General features: G+C 35.3%; 1 protein-coding gene across 1 annotated transcript; it reads left to right on the top strand.

Annotated features, from left to right (window-relative positions):
• The first annotated feature begins 696 nt into the window (after positions 1 to 696).
• LOC149787048 (complement C1q-like protein 2) lies at positions 697 to 8,546 on the top strand. Its single transcript, XM_089978332.1, has 2 exons — positions 697 to 877; positions 8,035 to 8,546. The coding sequence occupies exons 1-2, from the start codon at positions 733 to 735 to the stop codon at positions 8,469 to 8,471; spliced, it is 582 nt and encodes a 193-aa protein (XP_089834458.1). The 5' UTR covers positions 697 to 732; the 3' UTR covers positions 8,472 to 8,546.
• The last annotated feature ends 18,858 nt before the right edge of the window (positions 8,547 to 27,404 follow it).

Raw genomic sequence — 27,404 nt, 5'->3', positions numbered from 1 at the left:
CAAACAGACAGCCAGACAGCTAGACATACAGACAGATAGACAAACAGACATATATATATATATATATATATATATATATATATATATATATATATAGAGAGAGAGAGAGAGAGAGAGAGAGAGAGAGAGAGAGAGAGAGAGGGACAGGTAAACTATGTTTCATTATATGTTCTTTTCTCTGTCTTGTAATTTATTAAGGTATGCTAAAAGAACAATGCACAAAATAAAATAATTTAGGACAATATTAGATGTGAGCCAGGATCCAGATTGTAAAAAGAAAACACAGAATTCAGATATGTATATGGTAATAAATTTACACAAATAAAAAGTAATAAATACAAATACTAAAGATTAAAAATAACAATGAAAACAATTATATTACTGCTTGATTGTTTTGTGAAGGACCCACTGCTTGTTATATTATAACTCTTGAAAAATCCTGAACAAGTTATACATTCTTTCAGCAATGAAATTGTAATCGATAATGACTCCAGCCGATTTAGATATATAGTTTACATCGATATTTAGCTCAAGCATTCAAACACATACTGCATTTTGGTGTATATGAAAATTATAATAATCGTGTACCAGTCAAAACTGCTCATGAATATTCATGTTATTACCATGTCTTCGTTTGTCAAGGCATACCTGCAGTACTTTCATTCTAGCGTTTAACCGATGCATATCATAGGAGAACTTGCATTTCTTGCAACCCTTTGTGGATTAGGTTTTATGGATGATACGGGGAAGGTCAACTTGGAAGCAGTCATGGCCCGTCTGTCGGAGGAAAAGGCCAAGAGATTTCTCTTAGAGAGTGACGTAGAGATGCTGATGCTAAAGGACCGGAAAAGGAGATGTGAAACTCGTGAAAATCAAGGTACACCTTTTCTACGTTTTATCTTGCATTCAATGATCATTCAGTAATACTTGTTCATCTAGAAGTAGTATGCATACTTCCTCCACCCTGTTTCCTGTAGCGAAATAAAAGAGAGCTTTTACCAGTACATTTGTAACAACAGGATGTGCATTGAGAACTGTGGTGTTGGATGCATTCTAAAGAATATGAAATTTCGCAAAGCATGTGAGGTTTACAAATGTTCACAATTCACCCTATTAAATAGAGATTCTTACTGACACAAACATATTCCAAACAAATCATAAAATCAAATTTTTGAAGAAAAGATTATTGTGTTATTTACATTTCTATTTCTGGTAATGATTTTATAACATTTAATATTTAACGCACACATTTACATTGATCATCTGTATAAAACTTAAAACTAAAAATGCAATACTGGAAGATGATAACACGACACGAACAGTTATGTCTATAAATACAAGATACGAATGCATTGAATTATTGAAAAAAGGAGACTGTGGACATAGGCATACATGTATTTACCAAACCATGGTGACTGTCGACAAAGGTACATCCATCATAGACACAAGAGATTTACATTATCTTGTAAAATGAAAATAAAGAAAAACGTTACTAGTCCGTGGTTCAGACACAGACAGTTGGAGCACTTTCACCTAATTGCAGTTAATTTGTATTCCTGAACAGGACCGTAAACCTTGCGATAATCATAAGACGATCGCTGTATTATTGTATTTCCTTAGGTGACGTGGATTGCTAAGTGTTAGTTCACTTATTATTGAGGTTTCTCTCTTACACACACACACACACACACACACACACACATATATATATATATATATATATATATATATATATATATATATATATATATATATATATATATATATACATATACATACATACATACATACATACATACATGCATGCATGCATACATACATACATACATACATACAAAAGAGCGTAAATTGACAATATTTGCGCGGTTTCCACGCTATCCAATTTCAAAACACGTGAAGCCATCTAATTTAAAAATTGGTTCACAAATAAATTACAAATAAACCCAATAAAACAATTAATCGTGGAGACTCTAGGGACTCTAGTACAACGAGGACATGCAATATCCTAAGAAATGAAAATGAAACTAATTTTCAAAAAAGGTATGATTGAGGGCATCAATAAAATCATGTATCAGAATATACATATGTATTTCTCAAAGATCGTTATGTTATATAACCTCTTTTATGATACGTTTCATCATTTCAAAATTTATTTCCACTGGTTTCAGCAATACTGTTTTTTAAAACAGACAATTACATTGGGAGCAAACATAATCTTCGTGATAACATAAATCGTATTATTTTCAGCTTTCTCTTTTGCTTGTGAGTGTTCAGGATGTAGTTCTCTCCTCAACTATTACCAATATTTCTTGCATCTACTGTATTTGTAATTATATCTTATCTTCATTTGTAACGATTACATGTTTACACTCAGTATTACCCTCGCCAGCTCGTCCGTAAATAAGTCCATTCATATGATTTGTAAGATCCACTGTATTAAAACTAAATAATATCTTCTGAAATTTCTACTTGTCATTTTGTTTGGAGTTTATATAGCTCATCATTGTCGATTTCCATATGCAGGTTATAAAAAGACATTCCAGAGACGTGTTTGCGTTTCATGCGGTAAACTCTTGAATTAATTTCAAAGTTGGTATTAAAGTTTATAGAAGAAAACCTAAACATATTGTTAGAGAATTAATTTTCGTAGAAATTTGTTCTGTATTCACATTACTCTTTGTTTCGTAGCAGTATAAAACTGAAACAGCACTAAAGGAAGGCGTCGTGGTGGACCACCATACTAAATCTCTCAAACATGGAACTACACCAAATATGTATATCATTATGTCAAATCAAAGATGTCTGATGGTAATATGGCACGAACAACGAATTTAGACCACGCAGCTGATACTTGTGATAACAACACACTCAAAATTTCCTTGACATTCGTAAAAAGAAAAACAGAAAAAAATTATAAAATATATAATATGCATTCTTTTCCAAAATATCTTTACAGCCGTTGACAAACATCAATCATGTCTTCATTACCTGTTTTAAAATGCAAAACCTTGATATTTAAAGTCGAGAAATGTACACAAAGAGGACTGATTGAGTGTGACAACTTCCTGATTGGCATATAGTAGTCTGAACTTGCCAGAAACGATTTTATATGCAAAAACTGACATATATTGTATATTTGGAATGACACTTATTTATTTAAAAATATAGATATGCGGTTAATTTGCAGAAAGGTTGTATGTGTACAAATATATGTGTTATTTTGTGCTGAGACAGTTGTAGTGTTGAAAATGTGGAACATATTGTATCTGACATTTTCTTTAAACATTCCTAAGACGATCATTATATAAAACGCATACGACTTAATCGCAGTTAATGTAATTTGACATTTTAGACTATGACACCTAGAGGGATGGTTGATTGTAAACCCTGTAGAATATCCCTCTATGTCGTCATAATTAAAGTGACCATATTGGAAACAAAATGTAACTGCTCACTGAACTTGTAATTATTTGATCTAACCGGATTATTTAAAGTCCATAGCGATTCCGAATATTCATCAACAACATATATGCAGATTCGCTCCACAAGCAGAAAGAAATAGACGTGGTGAAGCTGCATTAGTATTACAATTAAGAACAACAGCTGATACATTATTTAAGACCAGTATTTGCACCCAGATGGCTTACACCTTATTAATGTCATCTATTTTAACCTAGGGAACTTTATCAGATGATTTCAGTTCTTTATATCTTTTATTGTCTGTATCAACTATTGTCTAACTTTTATTAAATAAATAGGTTGGGATAATGGACCACATCTAAAAAAAACATTATCAGAAAAGATGTATTACTATGCTTCAGATGCAGAGAAACAAAAGAAGAGTAATACAGTAGTTCCATTGTCTTTTGACATTTTGTTATTTTAGGACCCATTCAGTTAATGTGGCAACATTGAGAACATGCACTTGGTTTATATTATGTATTATAAACTTTACAATTTTAACAATACTATGATTTTAATAACTATTAATCAAGGCTACCTTAGTGACATTATGTCTGGTTCCCAAATACCGAAATATTCACCACTCATTACTTCCTTTCATTTGTACCGCCACATATATATTTCATTTTCATTTTATATTTAAAATTTTCTCAGTCCCGAATATATCATTTCCTTATCACATATAAATACGTCCCTTGCACAATGTTTCATTTTTACTATTTCCTTTTACGTCTTCTAATGTATATACCAGTGGAACTCCAAGTTAATATCTCCGATGTTAATAATCTTTTCGTGAAATTAGGATGATAGCCGTATGCAATAATATACATCTCTATTATATGCTATGTGTGAAATATAGGAACTTGTTGGCGAAATAATTGTCTTATCGTATTAAGCCATGTTATAAATGTGAAAATAATATTGTTATTTCTTCACATTTGAAGAATATATCCTTACCTTTTCACATGTGAAAATATAAAATGTCTCATCATGTCATTGTGTGTATCTGTAAAGGTTGTATCTGTAAGAATACATGTGTTTGAGCTGGAACAAATAAATAGAACTGCTTTGCATTACGGGCACGGAAGTCAAACATTAGTAAATAAATCTGAACAGATGCTGTGAGCGTCTCTCTGAAGTTATCCCCCTTTACACCTTGACAACAACGACAATCCCGCATTGCTGACTTTGAATTGCATCGTTTTGAGATGGGGTCGAATGACACAAATGTAATGTACTTCTGTATAGTAGGACAACCCAATCATACAGCTTTCTTCAGTCGCATATAGTTATATCCCCATCATATGTAAGTAAGGCGAATTAGCAAAAAGTAATGGGGAGAATATGTTATGTCGTAGGGTGAGTTTAATCTTTTAACCTTCAAAGATGGAACTAGTGTTTTATATAACAAAAATAAGATTTTATTTTCCCACATTAACACCTAATATATTTCACCTTGATGTACAAAAACGCCACTCATTAAACTATCACGTGTTTTGTACAATGCGATGGAATATATCTAGTATTAACTTAGGAAAATTACGTATACCCTATATATTCTATATACTAAAATCCAGATATTTTAACTTATGTTAATTCTATTAGCTCCATGGACTTATGTTGAAAGATCTCCAAATATTAATTCACATTTTAGATTTATTTTCTTGCTTGCATCAATTGGCGACGTGTCTTTAGGTCGATAATGTGATTATTGCAACCATCAATAAGGTTTTGTAATGTATTGATTTCTTTTTCAGTAAAATGCTTCAAACGTTCTAGTTTAAAAAGTCCGATTACTTTTTTTTTTGTAAATAGACGCTTCATTAATGAGTGAATGGAACAATACTAGGTACGTTCTCTCTCAAGCAATGCATTTTTTTTTTGAGTGATGGAATTATTTAGCTTCATCAAACGTTATTTTGTATCTCTACTCTCTCTGTCTCTCTCTCTCTCTCTCTCTGTCTCTTCAATATTTTGTTACAGCGATGGTGTATTTCATCCCATATTGTTGCTTTGACACTGTTGAAAAGACATTTATAATTGTTGAAATTTATTAACTTTTTTATAGTGTTTTGTAAGCTACAATATGAGCTATAACTAAATCCGCTCGATTAACGTAAACCGTTCTATATAGAAATTTATATTTGATATATTTGTCTAATGTGTAAGTAGAATTTAATATTAGATAGTCTTTAGGTTCAGAATAATTAAAGGACTTAAACTTTGCCATCCTGCCTAATTGTTCCACAATATATAAATAATATTGTCATTCAACCGAACTGTAAGGGTCGTATAAACATATGTGTATGTCAAGCGTATGTGCATATGTATGTATGTATGGAGTTCCTATAAATGATAATGAATGGCTCAAGCGTAGGTGTGTAATCAAACAACATCTCACTTTACAACAATGATTATTCTTTTCAAACTGTAAATTTTGCCACGTTATTCTCTGTAAAACATAAATTGGTTTCTCATATTCCGTAATGTCAGCATACATGATGTAAGTGTCTAAAGCATTGATGTATCTTGTTATAAGGAAAACTCAGCATTAGATTAACAATATCAATTATCTTTTCATTAATTTTGTCAGTATAGCTTGATATGATAATATTCAAACTGTTAATATAAAATATTTCCTATGGCAACTTTAAGCTTTCAGAAAAGTAATATTATTTTTTCATTCGTTAAACGTTATAAACATTGATTTTACGCATGGTAGTTGAACAGTTGAAATTGTACTTGATTCAATTCATGCACAACGCTTTGAGAATTATATATACTTGGGAATTTATTTCTCTATTTATCTTCAAGTAATAATATTGCTTCCTCATATCTTAAGGAACACATCTCCTCTATGTACCTAATAGTATCGACACCTGTCACCTCTCGCACGTCAGCAAAATGTATTACATATTTCGGATCAGTCGACGGAGTGACAACTGATGGAGAAAACAAAATGCTCTCACTAGTTCTAACGTTTCGGCTTGGACAGTTTTCCTTTAAATAAATAATACAAAACAAAAATGTTTTCCCTGAGATATTGTGAAGACGAAAAGCTCATTACAGCTCGAACCTTTTCATAATAAATGAACAGAAAACACAAATCATTTAACGACAATTAGAACAAGCTCATACATTTTTAACGTTTTGAGGATGTTTGAAATTCAACAAATGGTCAATACAAACAAGACCGAACTCTAATATGCTGTCAGAGATTTACACAGGAGTAGCATTGATTCTTGCTTTATTTCTCTCTACATATATCATCACGTGATTATGGGAAATATGATTACTTTCTTCATCTTAAAATGAGACAGGAAACATCTATTAAATTATAGTGTTTTACAAAAGTCTTAGACATGGATATTTTATGATACAAATAATATTTGGGAAGAAATATTTCTCTTTCGCAATTTATGATACATAACAATGACTAGTACTATTATGAAGTCATTATAGAAAGTAGATCAAAATGAAATATAGGTTCATATCAATTTTGGGAGTCACAAAACGTTCGTTATATGTAGTTTCATTTTCTCTCACTTATTAATGTTGCTGCATAAAACACTTCGCTGTAAAGTTAACGGCTTTGCTTTGAATGAACATGTTGAAAATAACTGAAATTTGGTCAAGATATGTGTTATTCTTCTCAAATATCTCCTTGTGCATAAAATGTATAATATCATTTCTAGAGTGCGAATACAATGATTTATACCTTGTGAGTCGTCAGTTCATTACATTTCTTTGTTGGACTTGTAATTGTATTTTTTTAAATCAATGAATTTAATTATCTGTTTAATTCATTCAATGTCTAATTGATTCAATTTGTGTTTATTCATATATTTATGTGGTGTCCCAACCTAATATGTGGCATGTTATTAAGAATAAAAAATAATTATTGTACCGAAAGAAAGCGAAATTAAGAAAACTATGAGCTATGGTAGTTGACATAAATAATGAAAACTTTTATCTTGGCGCATTTATTCAATTAGGAAAGGAATTTATTATTCTTATACCACAAAATAAGCGGATTCGGAAACGAAAATTCATACATGTATCGCTACCTCATGCTAAAATAACGGAACTAATTCAGGCCGAATTACATGTAAATGCAGGAATTACAACATCGAAACTTCAAAGTCGCAAATCTCCATGATGTTGCTTCCTAGAATGCATGCATATATTCAATAAAAGTGCAAACAAATGGCATAAACAGCAATGTATACAAATACAATTTATTTGGCACTATACATCATGAAACCAACTGGAACATCCTCGACTCTCTACCATAAACTCTGTGTTAACTGTAGTGATACTTACCAAACTGGTACGTTTTGGTGAGTGAACTTACATTCAATTGGAACAGCGAAAAAGACCACAACAAAATGATTAATTTTGAAAATAACACATGACAATATTTCAACCAGCAACCTGCATTTTTAATTTGTACTTTTATTTCTGCACCTGTTAATGGGAAAAATGAAGATATTAATAATTGTCTGCTCCATAACAACAACGGATTTTGACCTTTTGCTGTAATTATAATAACGATCGTATTAATATTTTCAGATCTCTGTCAGGCTCATTGTTTGAAAAAGAATGGCGTCGCTTTTACAGCCCAAATGTCTGAAGATCACATGCACGCCGCAAGAGAGGTAGTACGTTTTGATAAAGTCCTGGTCAACGAAGGTAACTCCTATGACCCACTGACAGGCAAATTCACAGCACCCTATCGAGGTCTTTACCTGTTCTCCGTCACTGTTATTAGTCTACCGGGGCAAACTGTACACTGTCAAGTGATGAAAGGCGATATTGAAATTGGTAGAGTGTATCAAGGTGAGATCCAGGTCAACCGGCACAAGTCAGGGTCAGTGACTGTGGTGACAGTACTAGACAAAAGCCAAGTAGTCTATGTTATGGCCTACTATGCAATTGTCGGTGTCGAAACCATTCATGGAAACAACTTTACAACATTCACTGGTATGCTACAAATGAATTATGACTAAGATGTGGCAATGTTAACTGACCAGAACATCACGTTCTTGTAGTGGCAGGTTTTCAATAAATCGTAATATCTTCAAGCATGTTTGTTGTATATTATTCATAAGAGTTATCTGATATATAGTCTCGTGTTGATACAAAATACTAAAACACCAAGTGCATAATTATATCAATCCCAAAATCAATTTTTCAGCACCAGGCTCCGTGAATCATACCCTGTCATTCCTAACAACAACGATCAGTCATGGTAACAATACAAAGCGGTATATATATGTGTGTGTGTGTGTGTGTGTGTGTGTGTGTGTTAAGATGTTATATAGGGGCCCCGAGTGGCCGAGTGGTCTAAAGCGCTCTCCGTTATGGATCACTGTCATCTCACCTCTGTCTGCGTAGGTTCGAGTCTGGGATTCGGCCAATGTGGGTATGTGAGAAAGCTTGCCAGTAGCTTCTCGAGGGTCGGTGGTTCTTTCCGGTGTTTTCCCGGGTTCTTCCTAAACCATTAATACTGGCCACCATGTACAGCCTATCGTGTGCTGAAAAATGGCGTTGAACCCTACAACAACAATGTTATATATGTTTGACGACATTAAGAGTTCATAAGCATAAAACATGCCCCAACAATCTTGTTGACCTTAACATGCAAACACAATGCAAATCTGTATTGTAAATGGACTAAGTGAAACACTATATTCAATATTAAAAGCTACATGCGAACAGTGGATTGAGCATCAATCCGAAACTCTCACAATCTTCAATGTTTAAAAGTGTAACTCGATATATATTAAGCATTACGAGTTGTACACCTTTATAAGCATTTAAAACTGTAGTAGTGTCCCTTTATAATTAGGTCTACCAATTAAAAGTATATTCAAGAGCAATATCATGCAGGGTTACTCACCTTTGCTAGGAAAATACAATTAATAGTGTCCCGATCGAGTAGATATTGTTTTCTGAATTTGCATCCTTTAAGTAGAATCAGAATAAAAGGTTGGCATGCTCAATACAACGTTAGAACTAAATAAACTGATTTTAAACGTTTACAAATTTATTATGATTCCAAAATAATGAAGTTATTACATTTGGATATTATTTTATAACGCATATTTCATCTCTTAAACTTTGTCGCGTTATTATTTGCTTAGTGAATGAAATAAACTGCAATATTTATTCCAATGCAGGTATGGGCCAGATGTTGATTTTTAAAGCCACGCGCTATGATATAAATTGTCGAATAAACCAGTTTACGGGCCGAATCTGTCTTTGGGATCGTATTTTGCCCACCTATGCTCAAATGATTAATGGCCATTGTTATGGTAGTCAAGTATTTATCGTGATATGTAAAGTAGCATTATACTGATATCGTATAGCGGCAACACTGTCAGCAGCGGAGAAGGTCAAAGCCTCTAATTGGCTCACACTCCTTTTCGCAAAATAAGCCTTCGTGTAAATAGCAAAGAAACAAAATAAAAAATAAAAAAATCGCGATTGTCTCAGTACCTGGTATGAGACGAAACTCTAACTTACTTACCCAGGCCTAGGTTTTTCTGATCGCGAAAAATCGCAAGAAAAATATGAGATCGCGTTGCTGTCAAGTTAAGAAAGGTCCCTGTCTGCTGCTATTAATTAAAAAGTGTTATATTAATAAGGATTCATCTGGAATCTTATATTGCCCGGTTAGCTCGAGAGCGACAAAAAGCAATTAAGAAATTTATCCCTGTGAGAGATTCTGTTAGAGAAAAAATACAAACAAGGCAGCACGAACAAGTTGAATACGCAAAAGGTACAAAAAAGTTATTTAAACATGTTCCTAAAGTTACTGAACGAATTGCAACAGCTACTGAAAGTCATCTTCCACCTTCCAAACAAACAGATGAGCAATTTGCAAAGCAACCTGCCGCTCTACCCCAACCCCAACCACAAGATGTTGACATTGACGACCCTGCCACGGTTAAGATGTTGGTCAAAAAGAACATAAAACGGACACTAATTTTACTGAAATATATACTGACGGTTTTGCACAAGAAATAACAACAATTGCAGTTAAAAAGTAAAAAGAATATAGGGGAGTTTTGTTCATTTGCTGCTGCAAGTTATTCATTTAGACATGATTTGTTAAAACCTGAATATGTTAAAAATATAAGTCGTGATACGTGGATTGAGTGGGTGCATAAAATAAACAGGGGTAGTAGGCGGAAATCCAGACAAGACAATAGTTATGACACTTTTGTAGATGGAGTAATATTGCATGATGGAATACAACAAAAATAAACAGAATTAATACAAAAGAAAAGGAAAAGACAACGAGAACAAAATCAAAAGAAAAAGAAAAAGGAACAACAACAAAAGAATAAGGAACAAAAACGACAACAAAAAACTTCCTAATAACTTCCTCCTCCATTGCAACAAAAAAGGAAAATATGGATAATTTTGTAAATTACATGGAGAACCTACAGAAAAATAATTTTACGATGAACCTGGTGCTACTGGTAGTGGTTTGGGAATAGGTTTTGCTTGTTCTAACAATGCTCTTTCCGACATATCACGATTAGACGTTCTCATTGGGTAAGCGCGTGCTGATAATAATTATCCGGAAGTAATTAATTAAGCAGCTGATATTTGATATTTGTCAACGATTATTTTAAGGTGGCATCGTGTATATTGGCGCTAACCAAGAACTTATTGATGAAGTAAAAGAGTTACAGTTATAAAAGACCGATAAAATTGAAATTAAGAAAAGATAAGAAGTACAACAACTAAATGGCTATGCAGACAAGGAGATGAAAGAAAATCCAAATTGACAAAGACGGGAAACGGACAAACTACGGACAAAGAGACAGTCATAAAGGATAATAATGGAATGATACTGATGCTAAAAGAATACAAATTGCAGATGGATCATAAGTACAAGTTTACAAACTTTTATCTTGTGATACTACCAGCAATAAACACTTGAACTCCTTTTTCAGGATAATGAAACTGATAAATGCTCTCTTCGTTTTAAGACATTTGCTGAAGGATTGCTTTGTCTCAGAGTGCACTGGACTTATCTCTATAATATGTACATATTGGCAACCCTCGAGAAGTCTACACTTTACTGTCGGTATTAAAAGTTGTTGATGATGTGGATGTTGATGGCATCGTGTAGGGATACACCTGAGGCATATTAACCAAGGTTTATGAATGGTATAAAGGATCTGGGATTACTCTATGTCTAATTTGAAAGGGAAATAAAATTTTCAGCAGGTGATTCACAGCCAGGAAAATTGAGAATGATTACGATAATCTCAGACAACTCAGATTAAGGAAGTGGTCAAGAGGTGCATCCATAATTATGTCAACATACAGCTCAGACAAAAACAAAGTAACTTGTAACAAAAGACCCCGAAAAACTCACGTGTCTCTTAATGGTTTAATAGTAATAGGCCTGACAGAAAATCAATATAGATTATTTTGATATAAATGTTTCATACGTCTCCAAAACAGAATCAGACTAGAGTTTGTTTGACTCCACAAATGTATTGTTTTCAATATAAAATCCTCTTCAAAATAAAACCAAATGGAAAATCTCTGTTCCTTGTTTATCATCATGCAACAATCAGAAATTATTCTCAGGACGAACACCATTGCATGTATTATAGATTTTTGACATTTTCTGGGACATGGCCAAGTTAAACCTTTGAATGTAATGTCAAGCGTAACTCGGAGGACCAAGTGCCTCATAATGAAAATCACATGATCCATTGTTGTGGTATGGCTGAATATTATGGGACATTTTATTGAAATAGCCTATAATTATCGACACATTTGTTGAGTACAAAATCCTTTTCTCACTAGCCTGAAAATTTAGGGAATATTTTTGACAAAATTGAAGACCATACAACAGAGTGCACTAGTTCTTTCAACACCAAATTTCAGTCGATTTTTAACATGTATATTTACTCAGGTTATGTAGCGGTTGGTACAGTATTGACTCACATTGATAAAAATTGTGCTGATTATTTAGTGTGCCATTTGTCTAAATAATACAGCTAACAATGATCAGATCAATTATTTCACAACTGAGAAGGAATGTTTGCCTTCGATATTGTCGTTTGGAGATTTTGAAGATACTATCAGCTCATCTGTTTAACGGTTGTTGTATTCACTGATCATGAAGAAAATGAAAATGAAAATAAGAGATTGTTGAGATAGAGATTAATGCTGCAAGAAAACACCATTGACAACAAACTCATTAGGGAAATTATAATCAAATTCCAGATGAATTCTCAATGTATAGAAGTACTATATTGCTTTAGTTTTTAGACTGTGCAAAGAAGTGGACTGTCATCTATAAAATGTAATGTGAAGTATTTCTTTTTCATTATGAGGAAGGTGTTATGTATACTTAATTTATGTTGTATTCTAGAGTTTTATTCATGATGGTTGTTGTCATGAATTTTCGTTTACGTACCTGTCATTTACATGGAGGGTTTTAACTAGTGAGGAGTGGTGCGAGATTTAAAGGCAGTACAAATAACTTTATTATCATGTAAAATTGATCTCCTTAAAACTAAAATTAATTCATAGAATAATAGTCACTAACAATGTTTTGGAAAAGAACTGAGATATTATAGAAAGACAAATGCACTTTCAGTAAGAGTGAGAACAAAAACACATTGCATCTTGTCCAAATATTGTACGTTTGTCCCAAAACGAGTTTTTGTATGAATTAATCAAATGTACATTTTGTGCAATCTCGTATTTGTTAACACAATGTAGTTACACTTTGACACTTAACGATTCAGTATACAAAATCCTTCTATTGTAGCTTTTGAGCAAATAGTTGAAAACCATAAGAGCAGTGAAAGATATACTGCGCGATCAAATAAAGAGAGAACCAATATCATGAACATGTAATTTGTGCAATTTGGTAAGTAGGAACAGATATCGTAATATCGCAATCTCTATGTCGGTTAGACGCCGATTAAAAATTTTCTATATATTTTGTGTGCCTAAAGAGACTGCATGCTATATGCACATGTGCATGCGTGTGTGTGTTTGTGTGCGTGCTTTCTTTTAATTTACTGTGCATTATATTTATTGTTTCTAGGCTATCTGAAAGCAGAAATGTTTAATGATAATGTGACTTTGGGATGGTGTTCCTCGAAACTATCACGGTGATAATATAAATGTAAAACAAACAATGTACAAAATTATTTATTTAATATGCTATTTCCTAAATGACCCATTCAATTCTAATATAGTAAGGTTGATTGCCACATATAATACACCTGATGTATATAAATTTCGTCGTTAAAAGGGCCAATGCAAACCATGATGAGTACCAGGCAAACCAATATTGAGGGTCAAAACAAATACTTCTGATCATTCATAATGTGTAGAAACAACGTAATGTGACCTTTTTCGATATGATCTTTCTCCTACCATGTCTCAGGTTCCTTAGTTTGAAGTTAAGGTCTGCAGATTGATGGCAAGTGGCAGCATATTTGTCAGAGACAATTTCACAGTTTACAAATAATAATGAAGTAGAAGAGAAATGCAACCGATATGCAGGTTTTAGGTCACATATCAAATAAGTAGACATCTCTTGCTATTATATCCGATAGACGGTCTTCTATGATTTAGATCGCCGTGTGTAGCCTATCATGCAACGAAAAACGGCGTCAAAAAATACAAAATCAAACCATATTATTAGAATATAAACTTAAATTTAAGGAGTGTCTTTGCAGTAGAGTTTTCATGAAATGTATCTACATGAATAACGCTTTGATAACAATGATCATTTCAAATATACAATGCAGAACTTCAAATCAGTTTATTGTATTTTATTAGGTTTAAGGTTAATTATTTTTATCACAAAGTACGTTCACAGAGAAGCAGACATACATATAGCAGGAATTAGGATAGATTCGAGGGCTCCTAACACACGAGACTCGAAGAACACGGCAAATCAAGGAAGGAGTCCCCTATGCCTGATTTCAAACTGGAAGCTGATGCACAGACTTTCCGCCATATTAACGAAGAGATATAATGAAAATGCAGAATGATAGAAAACGTTGAAATCAATGAGTGCTATTTAGCAATCAGTTCATGTCTTGCCTTTACAATAATAGTTTTAAACATTTTCGAAGAACTTTAAATAGATAATGATCTCAGGTAGCTGAATTATTATAATAGTCAATCAGTAGGCTGCCGTTAAAAAGGAAATCACAAACGTCTCTAGTAGATGACAGTAGTACATGAAAACAAATTTTGTAGACCTGGATTATCCACTTGACAAAACTGTAGCCAGTTACTTCGATCTGGAGAAAGCTTATTTCAAATGAATATATTTTCTTCTTCGTATAAACTTCTCAAACCAATTCACCAGTTCACATTATTCAGCCATATTATTGAGATCAATAATTATTCAGATCAATTATTCAGATCAATAATTATTCTGATCAATTATTTTTAACATAGCTTCATTATTCAGGAAATATCACGCTTATATGTGTTTTCTAACGTTTTAAAGGTATTTAAAAGCTATATAATGTTTTTGTTGATTCAATATAGTAAACTGTCTTACTTATGGTAATATGCCGGTATTAATTAGTAAAGATTATTCAGTAATAATTCAGTTACACATCATAACTTTTGACTTCGGGAATATTTATTTAATAAAAATTGCATAAATTTTTAATTTAATGAGCATCATGTGTACAATAGGCAAAAGTCAAAAAGAAGAAAGCGATTCCCCCAAGTTATTAAGAATGCCCGTGTTTCAATATTTAATCTCAGCTGTGTATTTAATGATGACTTTCATCAACTTCCCCCAGAAGTCTTCCAATTTGTCATGGTTTTCAATGATGGTCACTCGAGTCTTGTCAATTTAAAGCAGACTGTCCTCGTGGATCTAGGAAGAGATCTGATCATTATGTCTCCCAAGGTCACCAAGATGATTGGTTTTCCTTCATACAATGTAATTTCTGCCTCAAACTCGCACCATCGGCTGCGGGCAGACTCTTTTGAGATGATGAATAACACAGCAGATGATGACGTAACGGCATTTATAATCTCATCTGAGATACTTACCCCAACATAAAAGTCTCGATCTGATATACAAGCAAGATTTTCGTTCACCCCGACTTCCTTCTGGAGTCTCTTTTCCAGTTCAGGAAAAAAATATATATAAGACAGTGTCACTATCAGAAAAGCAATATGCAAGATAAAGAAGAAATCTTCTATGCACGTGGAACTTGTCCTGAACAAACTCACTGAGATGCTTACGGATCCGTCTGATTCTTAGAATATGCCGATAATACCGCAAGTACAAAATTCCACATATGACCACTAGGATGGGAATGGAACATAATGCAATGAGACCTTTGTACATCTGAAAGTTACAACTGTGCCTGAAAGATTCGATGTCGTCCGTATAAATCTAGAGCAAACCCCCGGTTTCAGCTCAAACTGTTTCATTCATATGGGAAATGGATCACTTTGTATTATATAGCTAACGTAACATGCCTTCCTGGTCACAACCACATTGTATTGGGTTGGTAGCTATGTTAAGGTGAATTCCATCAACGTCACCAACCGAGTACTTATCTCCATGCACAAAGTTATCTCTCACGTGTCTTGTTTGAGGATCTATAGTCATAAGACGATTTCCTTTCATATTTAGTGAATAAAGCTGCATCAGTATATTTGATAGCAAATTGGTGTTATGTAAGAAGAAGTTTTCTGAAAGATCCAAATTTTCCAGCTTTGTTTTAGTTGCAAATATATACGAGGGAAGTCGGGTAAACCCATTTGCCGAGAGGTTAAGAAGTCGAAGGTTACGGTTCTCCTGAACAAAATACTCAGTTATTCTGGATCAGTTTCTTCCATTTTTGAAAGAGAATTCCCATTTAAAATAAGGGCTTTGGCCAGGCTTGAAATGTATTCGCACTGATTTGACGAAAAATCCAATTTTTTAAGTCGGTTTAATCCACTGACATGTATATCCATTCTGTTAATATAGATATGATCTAGGTATAATTCGCGAAGAACAGCGTTTGTGGGAAAAATGTATTTACTTTGATTTTCACAGTAAAAAGTGTTCATTTGTTGACAGTCATTGCTTCCACCGAAATTTACGACTTCGAGGCTATGGAACAGTGGTTTTGGGTCCATTTAAAGTAGTAGCAAAGCGGGTTATCAAACCTGGTTTGCCTTGTTTTGTCATCTTCGCAATTTCGCTTCAGTCTATTTTTCAAAAATGGGACACCCGCAACATTTATCGTTCTTAATTTGTCTAACTCCATGAACCCAAATAGGCCTTCATGTCAATGAAAGCATCGTTATGTCATACATCAGCAACTTCAAGAGACGGAACAAAAAGGTTTACATTTGGACTTGACATGAAGTTTTATGTTTCATTTTGGGGATTGTAAGACTTAGAAGACGCGTTTTGCTGAAGCACGAGAAAAATGTATCATAAAGAGGTTTTGTTAATGACTCCCAGGGATCGTCATAGTTTATACCTTCTGCGTAAACTTCTTCCATAGCTGTCCCTGAAACTTTGACACTTTTACATTGTTCAACGAAGTTTAAAGATGTTGAGAAGCTAACATCTAGGTATCGAAGGTTGATGAGCAATGATATATTGACTGGAGCTATTTCCATTCCTCCGTCCTGAAAAGTGAAATTAGACAGATTTGATAAATCTTCAAGGTCGTCCATTCGGAATGTAGCAAAACCATTGATGCCTCTGTCACTCATAATGCACAGATCGCTCAACAACATACATCCCAGCTGGAAAAAGGTTTTAAACGGAAACCGTAGTAAATAAAATATCCCATTACTGTTGAATTCAAACCTTAAACTTCGAATATATTCAACCGGAGATTCAAAGAAAACGTCTGCTGTGATGTTCTCGTCGAAATGTCTATCAAATTCGCACATATTTTTATAGTTCTCTGTATCCTTACACGGGCGATTCGTTTCACTCATGCCTGATATGAATTTGAATAGCATTGTAACAAGGTCAAACCATAACAAAACATAGAGCCAGTCCTCATTGTTAGCTGAGAAGCTGTGTACTGAAAAAAATATAAGTTCCTGAAGTAATAAACTATTCAAATATCGTTAAACATGGCTCACTTGATTATGTATTTCAGTTACCTTGGGTCAAAATGTAAAACCTTACATGAAGAGCAAACCAGTTTCCTTATGAACGAAAACGACATCACAACATTAATAAACTATGCTAAGTGCTGAACTGTGTGCTATCGGATTGAATATTTGACACGCCTCCGTAACATGAAAGTATCTGCTCTTATTTGTTTATCTTCATTTCAATAGATGACGATATAGTGTTTGATATATACATTATTTTACAGTAGTTGTGTTTTCATTGTGAATAAGTTTTTATGTTTGCACGCAGTGTAAACAAAAACACCTATAAACGAATGAAAGGTACCCAGTTTAGCTAGCTAGCTGTTCACGAGTATGCAATATTTGCTTGGAACCATCGGCAGAAAAACACATAAATACGGAATGAAGCAAATATGACAGAAAGAGAACATTTTGCTGCTGAAGAAGCTGAGACAATGTGTCAGATATTTCTGATTTTCTGTCAGAATCATTCAATTATTGCTACTACAAATTTCTTTCTTTCTTTCGTATATAATATATACCCATGTGAATGTGTATCGATATAAAAAGCGCTCCAAGAAAGCGGGAATAAGTTATCCATGAGTATATATCAATGTGTATGAGATAAAGCATGGCATAGGAAACCGAATTCAAATCGTTTGAGCTTTGTCTTTAATAAAGACAAAGTAAATCATTACATAGCACGATAAAAAAAAGGATCATCAAGTCAATGAAAGCGTCTGCGTAATTTTGTCATCAACATGTTTATCAGAACTGTACACACTGAATAGATCCAAGAATGTCTACACTGACAATTTGGAGCGCATGTTAGGCTGGTAACAAACTATTAACAAAATGACCCCATCAATCGAATGATATAAATCATATATACATTTAATAGATATATTCAGACAAAGAATTAATAAACAATTTAAAATCGGAAGTAGCCGAAGAAAGATGATTGAAATTATTAAAAAATGTTAAAGACCGCTCTTGTTACCTAAGCAGTTGGAGCGTCAGCATTGGAAGCCGGAGACCGGGGGTTCGCACCCAAGCTGTGTCATACCAAAAAAAAAAACAAAAATGGCAGTAACAGCTGTTTTGTTTGGCGCCCAGCATTAAGACGTTAGTGCTAATACTAGTTGGCGTGGTCTTAATATAGTGTGACTGGGTGAGACGTGTGTGTGTGATTAGGGCTTTTAACGTAGCTTTAACAATTTTTCAGTCATATCGCTACAATACCTGCAATGTGGCAGTTTATAGTGATGTCTAGCATTTGGGCATCATGCCACAGACACGTAGCATGATGTCCCACTTAGTCACATTATCCTGACACCAGGCCAACCAGTCCCAACACTAACCTCTTAATGCTGAGCGCCTAGCGAGGTTGCTGTTAGTATCATTTTTGTAAGTCTTTTATACGACTCGGCCAAGGATCGAACCCACGATCTCCTGCTTCCGAGGCGGAGGCTCTAACCACTAGACCACCGGAGCAGTGGGATGAAATATGATGCCACACATCTTATGCATGATACCCCAGGGTGTACCCCCGCCAAATGTTTCTTTGAAACTTCATGCATCCAGTGTAAAATAACACTCCATGATCTGTGATTGTGCTCGGGTGTATATATATATATATATATATATATATATATATATATATATATATATATATATATATATATATATATATATATGTGTGTGTGTATGTATAGTATTCTTCCAACAACTGTGCCTTGATATTGATAATCATTTTCAATTTAACGACCGCAGTGGTCAGTGGTCTAACTGACCCCTATTTACTTCCGTAAAAATACTAGCTGATTCAAGCATTTTAAGATGGTAGTGAATACTAACTAACATGTTACCATGGAGGAGGTGCCATATTCAAGACAAATTTTAAGAAGATAACCCCCTTTTATAAATTCGTACGAACCCTTTAAAACTCACAGTTTCAAATATCACGTAATCGCACACTTATACTGTCACGATATATTAGATTTGATCTCTTTATACAATAATTCACCATATGTCGACTAATTCATCGAAAATCATGAAAAATCGTCTTTCCTTAAGCCTGTACCTAGCAAGAACCCTTTGATTATTGTATATAGGAAACAGAAGCTACAATTCGAATAGACTTTCGTAAAGAGATACTGAGAATTCTGTGTGACCGAATAAGTATATATGTACCCCATTTCTTGCGTACAGCCTTATGTCTCATGTTTCCTTCATTGACGCACAAGGAAGTTTACTTGTTAACACCTTGTTTTAAACACGGCACCCATGAGTAATCAAGCTGAATACCAAGGATGCAGCCTGCATACATACATACATACATACATACACGTACGTACGTACGTACATACATACATACATACATAGATACATACATACATACATACATACATATTAATGCTATTGCAAACTTTACACAGTGAGAAATGCGTAGGTGGGACGCTGCACATACATACTTACATACATACATACATACACGGACACACACAATATATATAGAGGCCCCGAGTGGCCGAGTGGTCTAAAGCGCTCACCGTTCCTTTGTCTGCGTGGGTTCGAGTCCAAGGCTCGGCTAGCGTGGGTACGTGGGAAAGCCTGTCAGTAGCTTCTCGTGGGTCGGCGGTTAATCCCTGGGTTTTCCAGGGTTCTTCATCCCCTAGTTATACTGGCCGCCATGTATAGCCTATCTTCTGCTGAAAAATGGCGTTAACAACAATATATATATATATATATATATATATATATATATATATATATATATATATATATATATATATATATATATATATATATATATATATATATATATATATATATAATAATAATAATAATAATAATAATAATAATAATAAAAATGGTACTATATTAGAGCTAGAGAATTTTTAATTCGTAGTCTACGGTTATTCGAACCCATGTCCACAGGTGAACGTACGAATTAAAAAATTCTTTAACTGTATGATAATAATATTTGTATGAAAATATTAATTCTGCCTACTATTATCAAGCATTCTTCTATAGGAATCCAGGGAAAGCACCTTCCGTTATGTCTGGTGTATATTTATAACTCTCTATAATTAATTTTATATACTTTGATTTCTTTCATAAGAATCCGGAATGACTGTAGATGCATGAGAATTAATTACTAGGTCGTCATGCGAGTGCGTCTGCTACATACTAGTGCATACATCACCGACTGAGTAACATCATGTTTTTCTCGTGTGTGCAGGCATGGCGATGGATGCCGTTTACCCGCCTATCTGGGTTAGCATCTCTGTAGAGTACGAGAGTGGCGAATTAAAAATTATATAACGGTATGATAGTATCTTTTGTATTAAAATATTAATTATGCCTACTATTATCAAGCATTCATCTATAGGAACCCAGAGTTAGCACTTTTCGTAGTCTGTCTGTCTGTCCGTCCGTCTCTCTCTGGATATATATATATATATATATATATATATATATATATATATATATATATATATATATATATATATATATATATATAAAACACAAATGATTTATGTTGAAGTATATTGTTCAGTTTGTCAAATACAGCCTGCAGATAAAATATATTAGGAATGGGCCCTTCTGTAATATATCTAACTACTATTTCTGTAGCATTTTGATGTTGATTTTAAGTTTTGTCAGTAAACTGGAGAAATATCGGCTTTGTGCTTTATTTGACATAATCGGTGTTGTGCTTTATTTCACATAATAATTAATCGGTGCCCTGAGTTATATTATCATTCAACAAAGCCACATTCACGCTTGTGCAGGTAGTTAGGTGTAGAAAGTGGGTAGGGACCTTCAGAAACATCATACAAATCTTCATCATCATGCAATATAATGTCTTAACTAGGAATTCTATTTTCATGCCATCATCGGTTAGGTAGAAACATTCTGATATCACTAATATTAGTACTATAAAAGTAACAGCATTTACATTTATACGTATTGTATTAGCATTTTGATATTTTTGATGGTCCTGGCGTTTAAAACCATTTCTCTGCGTCAGATAGTATATATATATATATATACGGATGTCAGTATAAGATGGTGAATAAATAGCCAGGGAAAACTCCGGTAAGAACTGCCAAAAACTCGAGAGGCTAGGTACACGCAACATTAACATATACATAAATTGGCTGACTCTGAGACTTAAACCCACGCAAACGGGTGATATGGCCATGATCGGCAAAAGCAATAAAATTGCAGTGTGATTAAAGTTTTGAAATAATGGTACTGACATTTTGAGGAGCAATAGCTTTAGAGTTTTAATGTAATATAAATATCTTTTTGATAGCAAAGTTATTAGCATTGTGATAGAAGTAGCGTAACATTCCAATAGCAGTAGCAATATCATTTAGGTACTAGTATTGTGACAGTGATTCCATTAGCATTTTTAGTGTAATACTGTTAGCGTTTTGATTGCAATACCATTAGCATTGTTTATTGTAATAACCATATCGTTTTGATCTCATTACCATTAGCATTTTTTAGTGTAATAACGTTATCGTTTTGATCGTAATACTATTAGCATTTTTTACTGTAATAACGTCAGCGTTTTGATTCCATTACCATTAACATTGTGATAACAGTAATATTCCTTGCATTATTTATACTATTTAACGTCACCAACTTATGTCGTATGCTCAGAAAAAAGCGTAGGTTGTCGAACGTTCTGGATGGCAACACACAACAAACAAGGAAAAGATCTTATTGCATAAATCTCCCCATTTTCAAATTTTTTATCATGTGACCTTTTTTCTACAGTTTTCTTAGGTTATATATTCTATACATACCTAGATCTTATTTATGTTTTTGGATACAGTCGAAGATCTATGCTATATTTGGAAACATCAAGGCAAACTATACTTGTCGTGGTCTTGTATGGATTGCTGCAGTGACGACAATCATTGACATCGTGGTACTAATGTTATCATTTGTAATCGTGAGTTTAATTTACAGCAATTTGAATTCAACGCTTTATTTAGTTAGCCATAGCGTATAAGGCAATTATGCAATACAGAAGAGGAAGATTTGTGTTTTCGTACACGATCTTTGCTATATCTAGTTACATTGAAATGTTATAGACATCAAATTCCCGTGAATGTGAGCTTCATTCCACTGTTTCACAAGTAACATGTTCTTACAAAATATACAAAAAAAAACATTTTCTGAAAAGAGCACACACAGATAGAATAAATACTTGTAAATTGGCCAGATATCAATCATTACAGTTTTGTGTCCTCGACAGACTTTCATGTTATCAGATAGACGCTTCTGTCAAAACGATGTCATCAAGTAGCATTATTGATAAATATTTTGCAAAACAACGTGTCGTGAGATACTGTCAAATTATTCATTTCGCAGCACCAAAACAAGCCTCGTCCTAATTCACAACCCTCAATACCAGATGTGTTTATCCCGAGCCATCGTGGTGGGACGAGCGTATGCCAACAAGAACGACACGGCAGAATGGAAAAAAGCCTGGAAAACTTTTCAACGATCGGACCGAGCCAAATAACGAAATGAAGCAGAACTCCTGTTACAACAAGCCGGCCGGTCCAAAGACACACCCTGTGGTATTCCTGAAATGCAAACATTGCAAGATGTCCTAGCTCCACGCTACACCTTGAAAGAGCACCCTCAAAAAGTGCGTGGGTCTCTGTTGTTTCGGGGCCAAGATTTTAAGGATGGAAAATACATTCACTTCTATCATCAAGAAGAACATTTCGACACCAGTACTAGTGTCACCGCATTCTTGGGATACGGTTATTACAGTAAGAAATGTGACTATGGCTATAACAATCGAGAGCAACACAAACATTGTGGATCGAAATGTTCAGGATGTAACCCTGTTTGGACGAAGGACAAGAACGAGTGCATTGTCCAGCTTGTCAGCGCACGTTTGTCAGCCCTGCCTGTTGCCAACAACATTTGAAGACGCAAGGTTCACAACAGAAATGTGCTTGTCAACTGCTGAGATTGTGACCTACCAGTTGACAAGGCATACGTACCAATAGTGCCAAGCCACACGTATGTTCAGGAAAGAAAACAATGTCACATTTGTCACCACATCGAGGACTTGGAACATCAATTCTACATGCAAAAATACGAACCCCAAGAGGAAAATGAGGACCCCAAGAAGAAAGGCAATTTCATCTTTTTCGATTTCGAATGCACGCAAGAGACCGGCATTCACATTCCTAATTTCTGCGTGGCACATCGAAATGGTCAAAATTCAACTGAAACGTAAAGAACAATTGCATCCATTACCTCACCAGATGTTAAACCACTGCTATCTGAATGATATAAAAGGACTGATTCATGAGAAAGTGTTCCAGTGGTCAGACATTGTTCAACACTTTGAGTTAGTGAATGATCGAAATGTTCATCTTTTTCATTACTTCGAGATAGACCTACTGCAACGCATTGAGGAAGAAGATTTTAAGGATTACAAACATATTTTATGCAACATCTGTTTAGAGAAAGAGGAACCTCCTGAACGAACTGTAGAACGAACTTGGAGTGTAGGTTAGAGCATGGAGTATTTAGATTCCCTACTGGAAAACGAATATCTCTGGGCAGAAAGTACATTTATTGCATTCGCAAAAAGGTATAAAAAAGGCTGCCATGCCAAGGCTTTTTCACAAGTGATTCTACAGATTCCGTGGAAGGAACTCAATGACCATATTCAAACCAACACTTAGTAAGACAACTGTATCCGGTGAATTTGGGTCGACGTGTGGTGTGTGTCTTAATGACTTGTTTTCTGGGATTTCCTTTACCAGCCGATTCCTTGTGGACACTTTACGATCAGTACTTTCCAATCCATTCAACATGAAAGTGGTACCTTTAAATGGTCACGAGAGACTCATTTTGCTTAAAGCCTCGCGTTTTCATCTGGATACTTCTCGACCTCTACGGGAAAAAATGATTCGCCAACTTTTAGGTACCGAAGAAGTGTATGACGATGTGTGTGTAGCTTGTGAATGGAAAAAATGGGGTTTTGAGGCTTGGATCCAAGAAGTGGCCCAGTATGCTCGAGAGTTGTTCAAGTAAAAACGTCACTTTTCAACCTGTGTTAGTGACAGTACCAGAAGAACCAGTCATGGACATTTCTGAAGGACCCTTTCGGAAGGACACTTGTGTGACATTACCCCCTGTAGAATTTGTCAGAACATTACCCAAAACATGTTGTACAGAAATTTGTTTCTATTCCACGTTGATCGTTTTCATGTGCCTTTTATCGTTGTACTTAGGCCTTTGGCTTTTATGCATTTTTGTCTTTCGTGTTTATTTTTGAAACCTCAATAAACGTGTCCTGAGAAAGTATATAAATTCTTGTCTTGTTTGTTTTCGTGTCACAAGTGACATTCTGACATTATGGCTACCTCTGCTGTCTCTGCTCCTTCTTCCTCCACTTTCAAAGTCATCAACGAACACTTTGATTGTGTCAGTTGGGAGGCTTTGTATATTCGCCATCTCTTTAACATGCTCATTGCTAGATCTAGCGGTTCAGGCAAAACCGAATTCGTCAAACGTTTGATCGAACATAAACATCATGTGATAGATCGTCCACCTCAACGCATCGTGTGGTGTTACAAAGAGTTGCGAGAAAGTCAAGGCGATTCCATCGTGTTTGTGGAAGTCATTCCTAAAGAAGACGACGGAATCGTGTCTGATCCTCGTCAAAACGCATTTGGTTATTTTCGACGACATGTTAGGGGAAGACGAAGAAGAAATTAAAATCTGGTTTGCGCGCAAAGGGCATCATCGTAATGCCAGTGTCATTTACATTACTCAAAATTTGCTTCAACAAAGTAATGCCCATCGTACCATCAGTCTCAATGCTCATTACGTGGTCTTGTTTAAAAGCCCTCGAGATAAATCGCTAGTGCAAGTCTTAGCCAAACAGTTAGGAACGCGTTGGCTCACTCAGGTGTACGAAGATGCCACTCAAACTCCACACGCCTATTTACTCGTCGATTTGAAACCCACTACGCCCGATGATTTGCGATTTCGTACCCATTTGTTTCACCAAAGGTGCCAAGACGGCGGGCCTGTCCTGTACACGTCTCCGTCCTCGATTTAACCCCGAAAAATCTATAAAAACCTCAGACACTTTTCGTCTGTCTCACACAGCGTCAACATGAAGTCCCTTCGGTCTCATCTTCCCGTGAAATTGATTCGTGCATTGTATGGCATCAGTCGCGAGAAAAATCCACAAATAGGTGCTCGTGTCTTAGAAGCCAGTCTTAAAGAAGTCTTACGATGGTTTACGGTGACAGCACGTCAATTACTGCAAGGCACCATTCAGATTCCTCATCAAACCAAACGCTTTTTGATAGAAGCAAAGTAACCTTGACCCAACTGGCCGATCCCGGCATCGACACTCAAACCAAAAAGCAAATCATTTTGAAACCTTGAGGGAGTGGTACTCTAGGAGGGGTCATCATTCGCTCCCTCTTAAGATGGGATCCTAATGCTCCCAAAATTCTCCCCAAGAAAAGAGTCAAACGAAGCCCCAAGAAGAAAAAGAGCAACGGTGTCAAGATCAGGTCAAAACTCTAGAAAAAGAAACGCCACAGAAAAAGAAACAGGGGAGGAGTCCCCAGAAAAAGAAAAGCCCACAGAGAACTCGCAAGAGAGACACTTCAGCCAGGACGCAACCTTACATTCGCAAGCCACGACCTGCAAGAACGGTGACCGCGTCTCCGGTAGCCGCAGGCTCATCCACTTCTCCGTTGATGACAACAAGAACTGAGAAGTACTTGGAAACGTTATGACAGCAAGAACTTCTCCGTTGGGGACACCAAAAACTTCTCCTCCAGGGGTGACACCCTCCCCCTGTTCTTTAGTGCCAGTAGCCGCTGCTCACAAAGTACCTGCTCCCTAAATCAAAGTCCAAGAAAGATTGGGCATGTTACAGAGTTTAGTGGATTTGTCCAAGCAAGAAATGGCACAATTTAGTCCGTTGCGAACCCCTACACGACGCGTGTTGCCTGTCGTCAAGTTGATGCGACGCAAAGACAATCAGTGGCGACGCGTTCCAGTATAAAAATGACCTGAGACAAAGCCTAGATATCAGTGTTTTTTGTGCTCCTGGAGACCCAAAGATGACACCCCCAAAAAAACATTCCTCTTCTAAAATCAAAGGAAAGAAAAGGAAATGACTGCCTCCTCGTTTAGTCAAACATGGGGACTTGTTGTCTGTCCTGTCCAAAGCTTTTCCGCCCCTGCGAAAAAAAACCGTTCAATCAGTCTCCAAAGATGTCATCGATACCGTGTGCGAATGTTGTTTGAACGTCTTGAAAGGTACGATCCCTTTGTCCAAACACCAAAAACAATGCCTAGGGAAACATCGTCACGTTCTTCGCCAAATGGTCCAAAAGAAAATTCCCATTCGTCAAAAGAAGATGTTGGTGCAACGTGGAGGAATTTTGCCACTCTTGTTAGGCCCATTACTGAAAGGAGTCTTGGGAACCATGTTGGGAGGGCTGGTGAGAGCAAGATAAAAAGGCCCTCTAGAGTCCCAAGATCTCAGAATTGACCCTTGACATCGAGTGGAAGGACCAAAACTAGCTTTAGTGCCTTACATACGATGGTTGGAATACCATCGGTGGTAAAAAACAACAAACCCAGCATTTGCCTCCCAATTAAATTTGAGTGAGATGTCCCAGTAACAACACAAATTGCAGTCATTGATGGATAGCCACGATTTGTCCGAAACAGACAAATCGCAAAAGTACGGTCAACTCTTGCAACGACTGCAATTCTTTCACCAGAAAGCT

Source organism: Sinohyriopsis cumingii, chromosome 12, assembly GCF_028554795.1.
Source record: "Sinohyriopsis cumingii isolate HCF-2022 chromosome 12, ASM2855479v2, whole genome shotgun sequence".
In the NCBI taxonomy this organism is placed as follows: domain Eukaryota; kingdom Metazoa; phylum Mollusca; class Bivalvia; order Unionida; family Unionidae; genus Sinohyriopsis; species Sinohyriopsis cumingii.
Note: the sequence above shows the minus strand (reverse complement) of the source record. Positions and strands in the feature narration are given on the sequence as shown.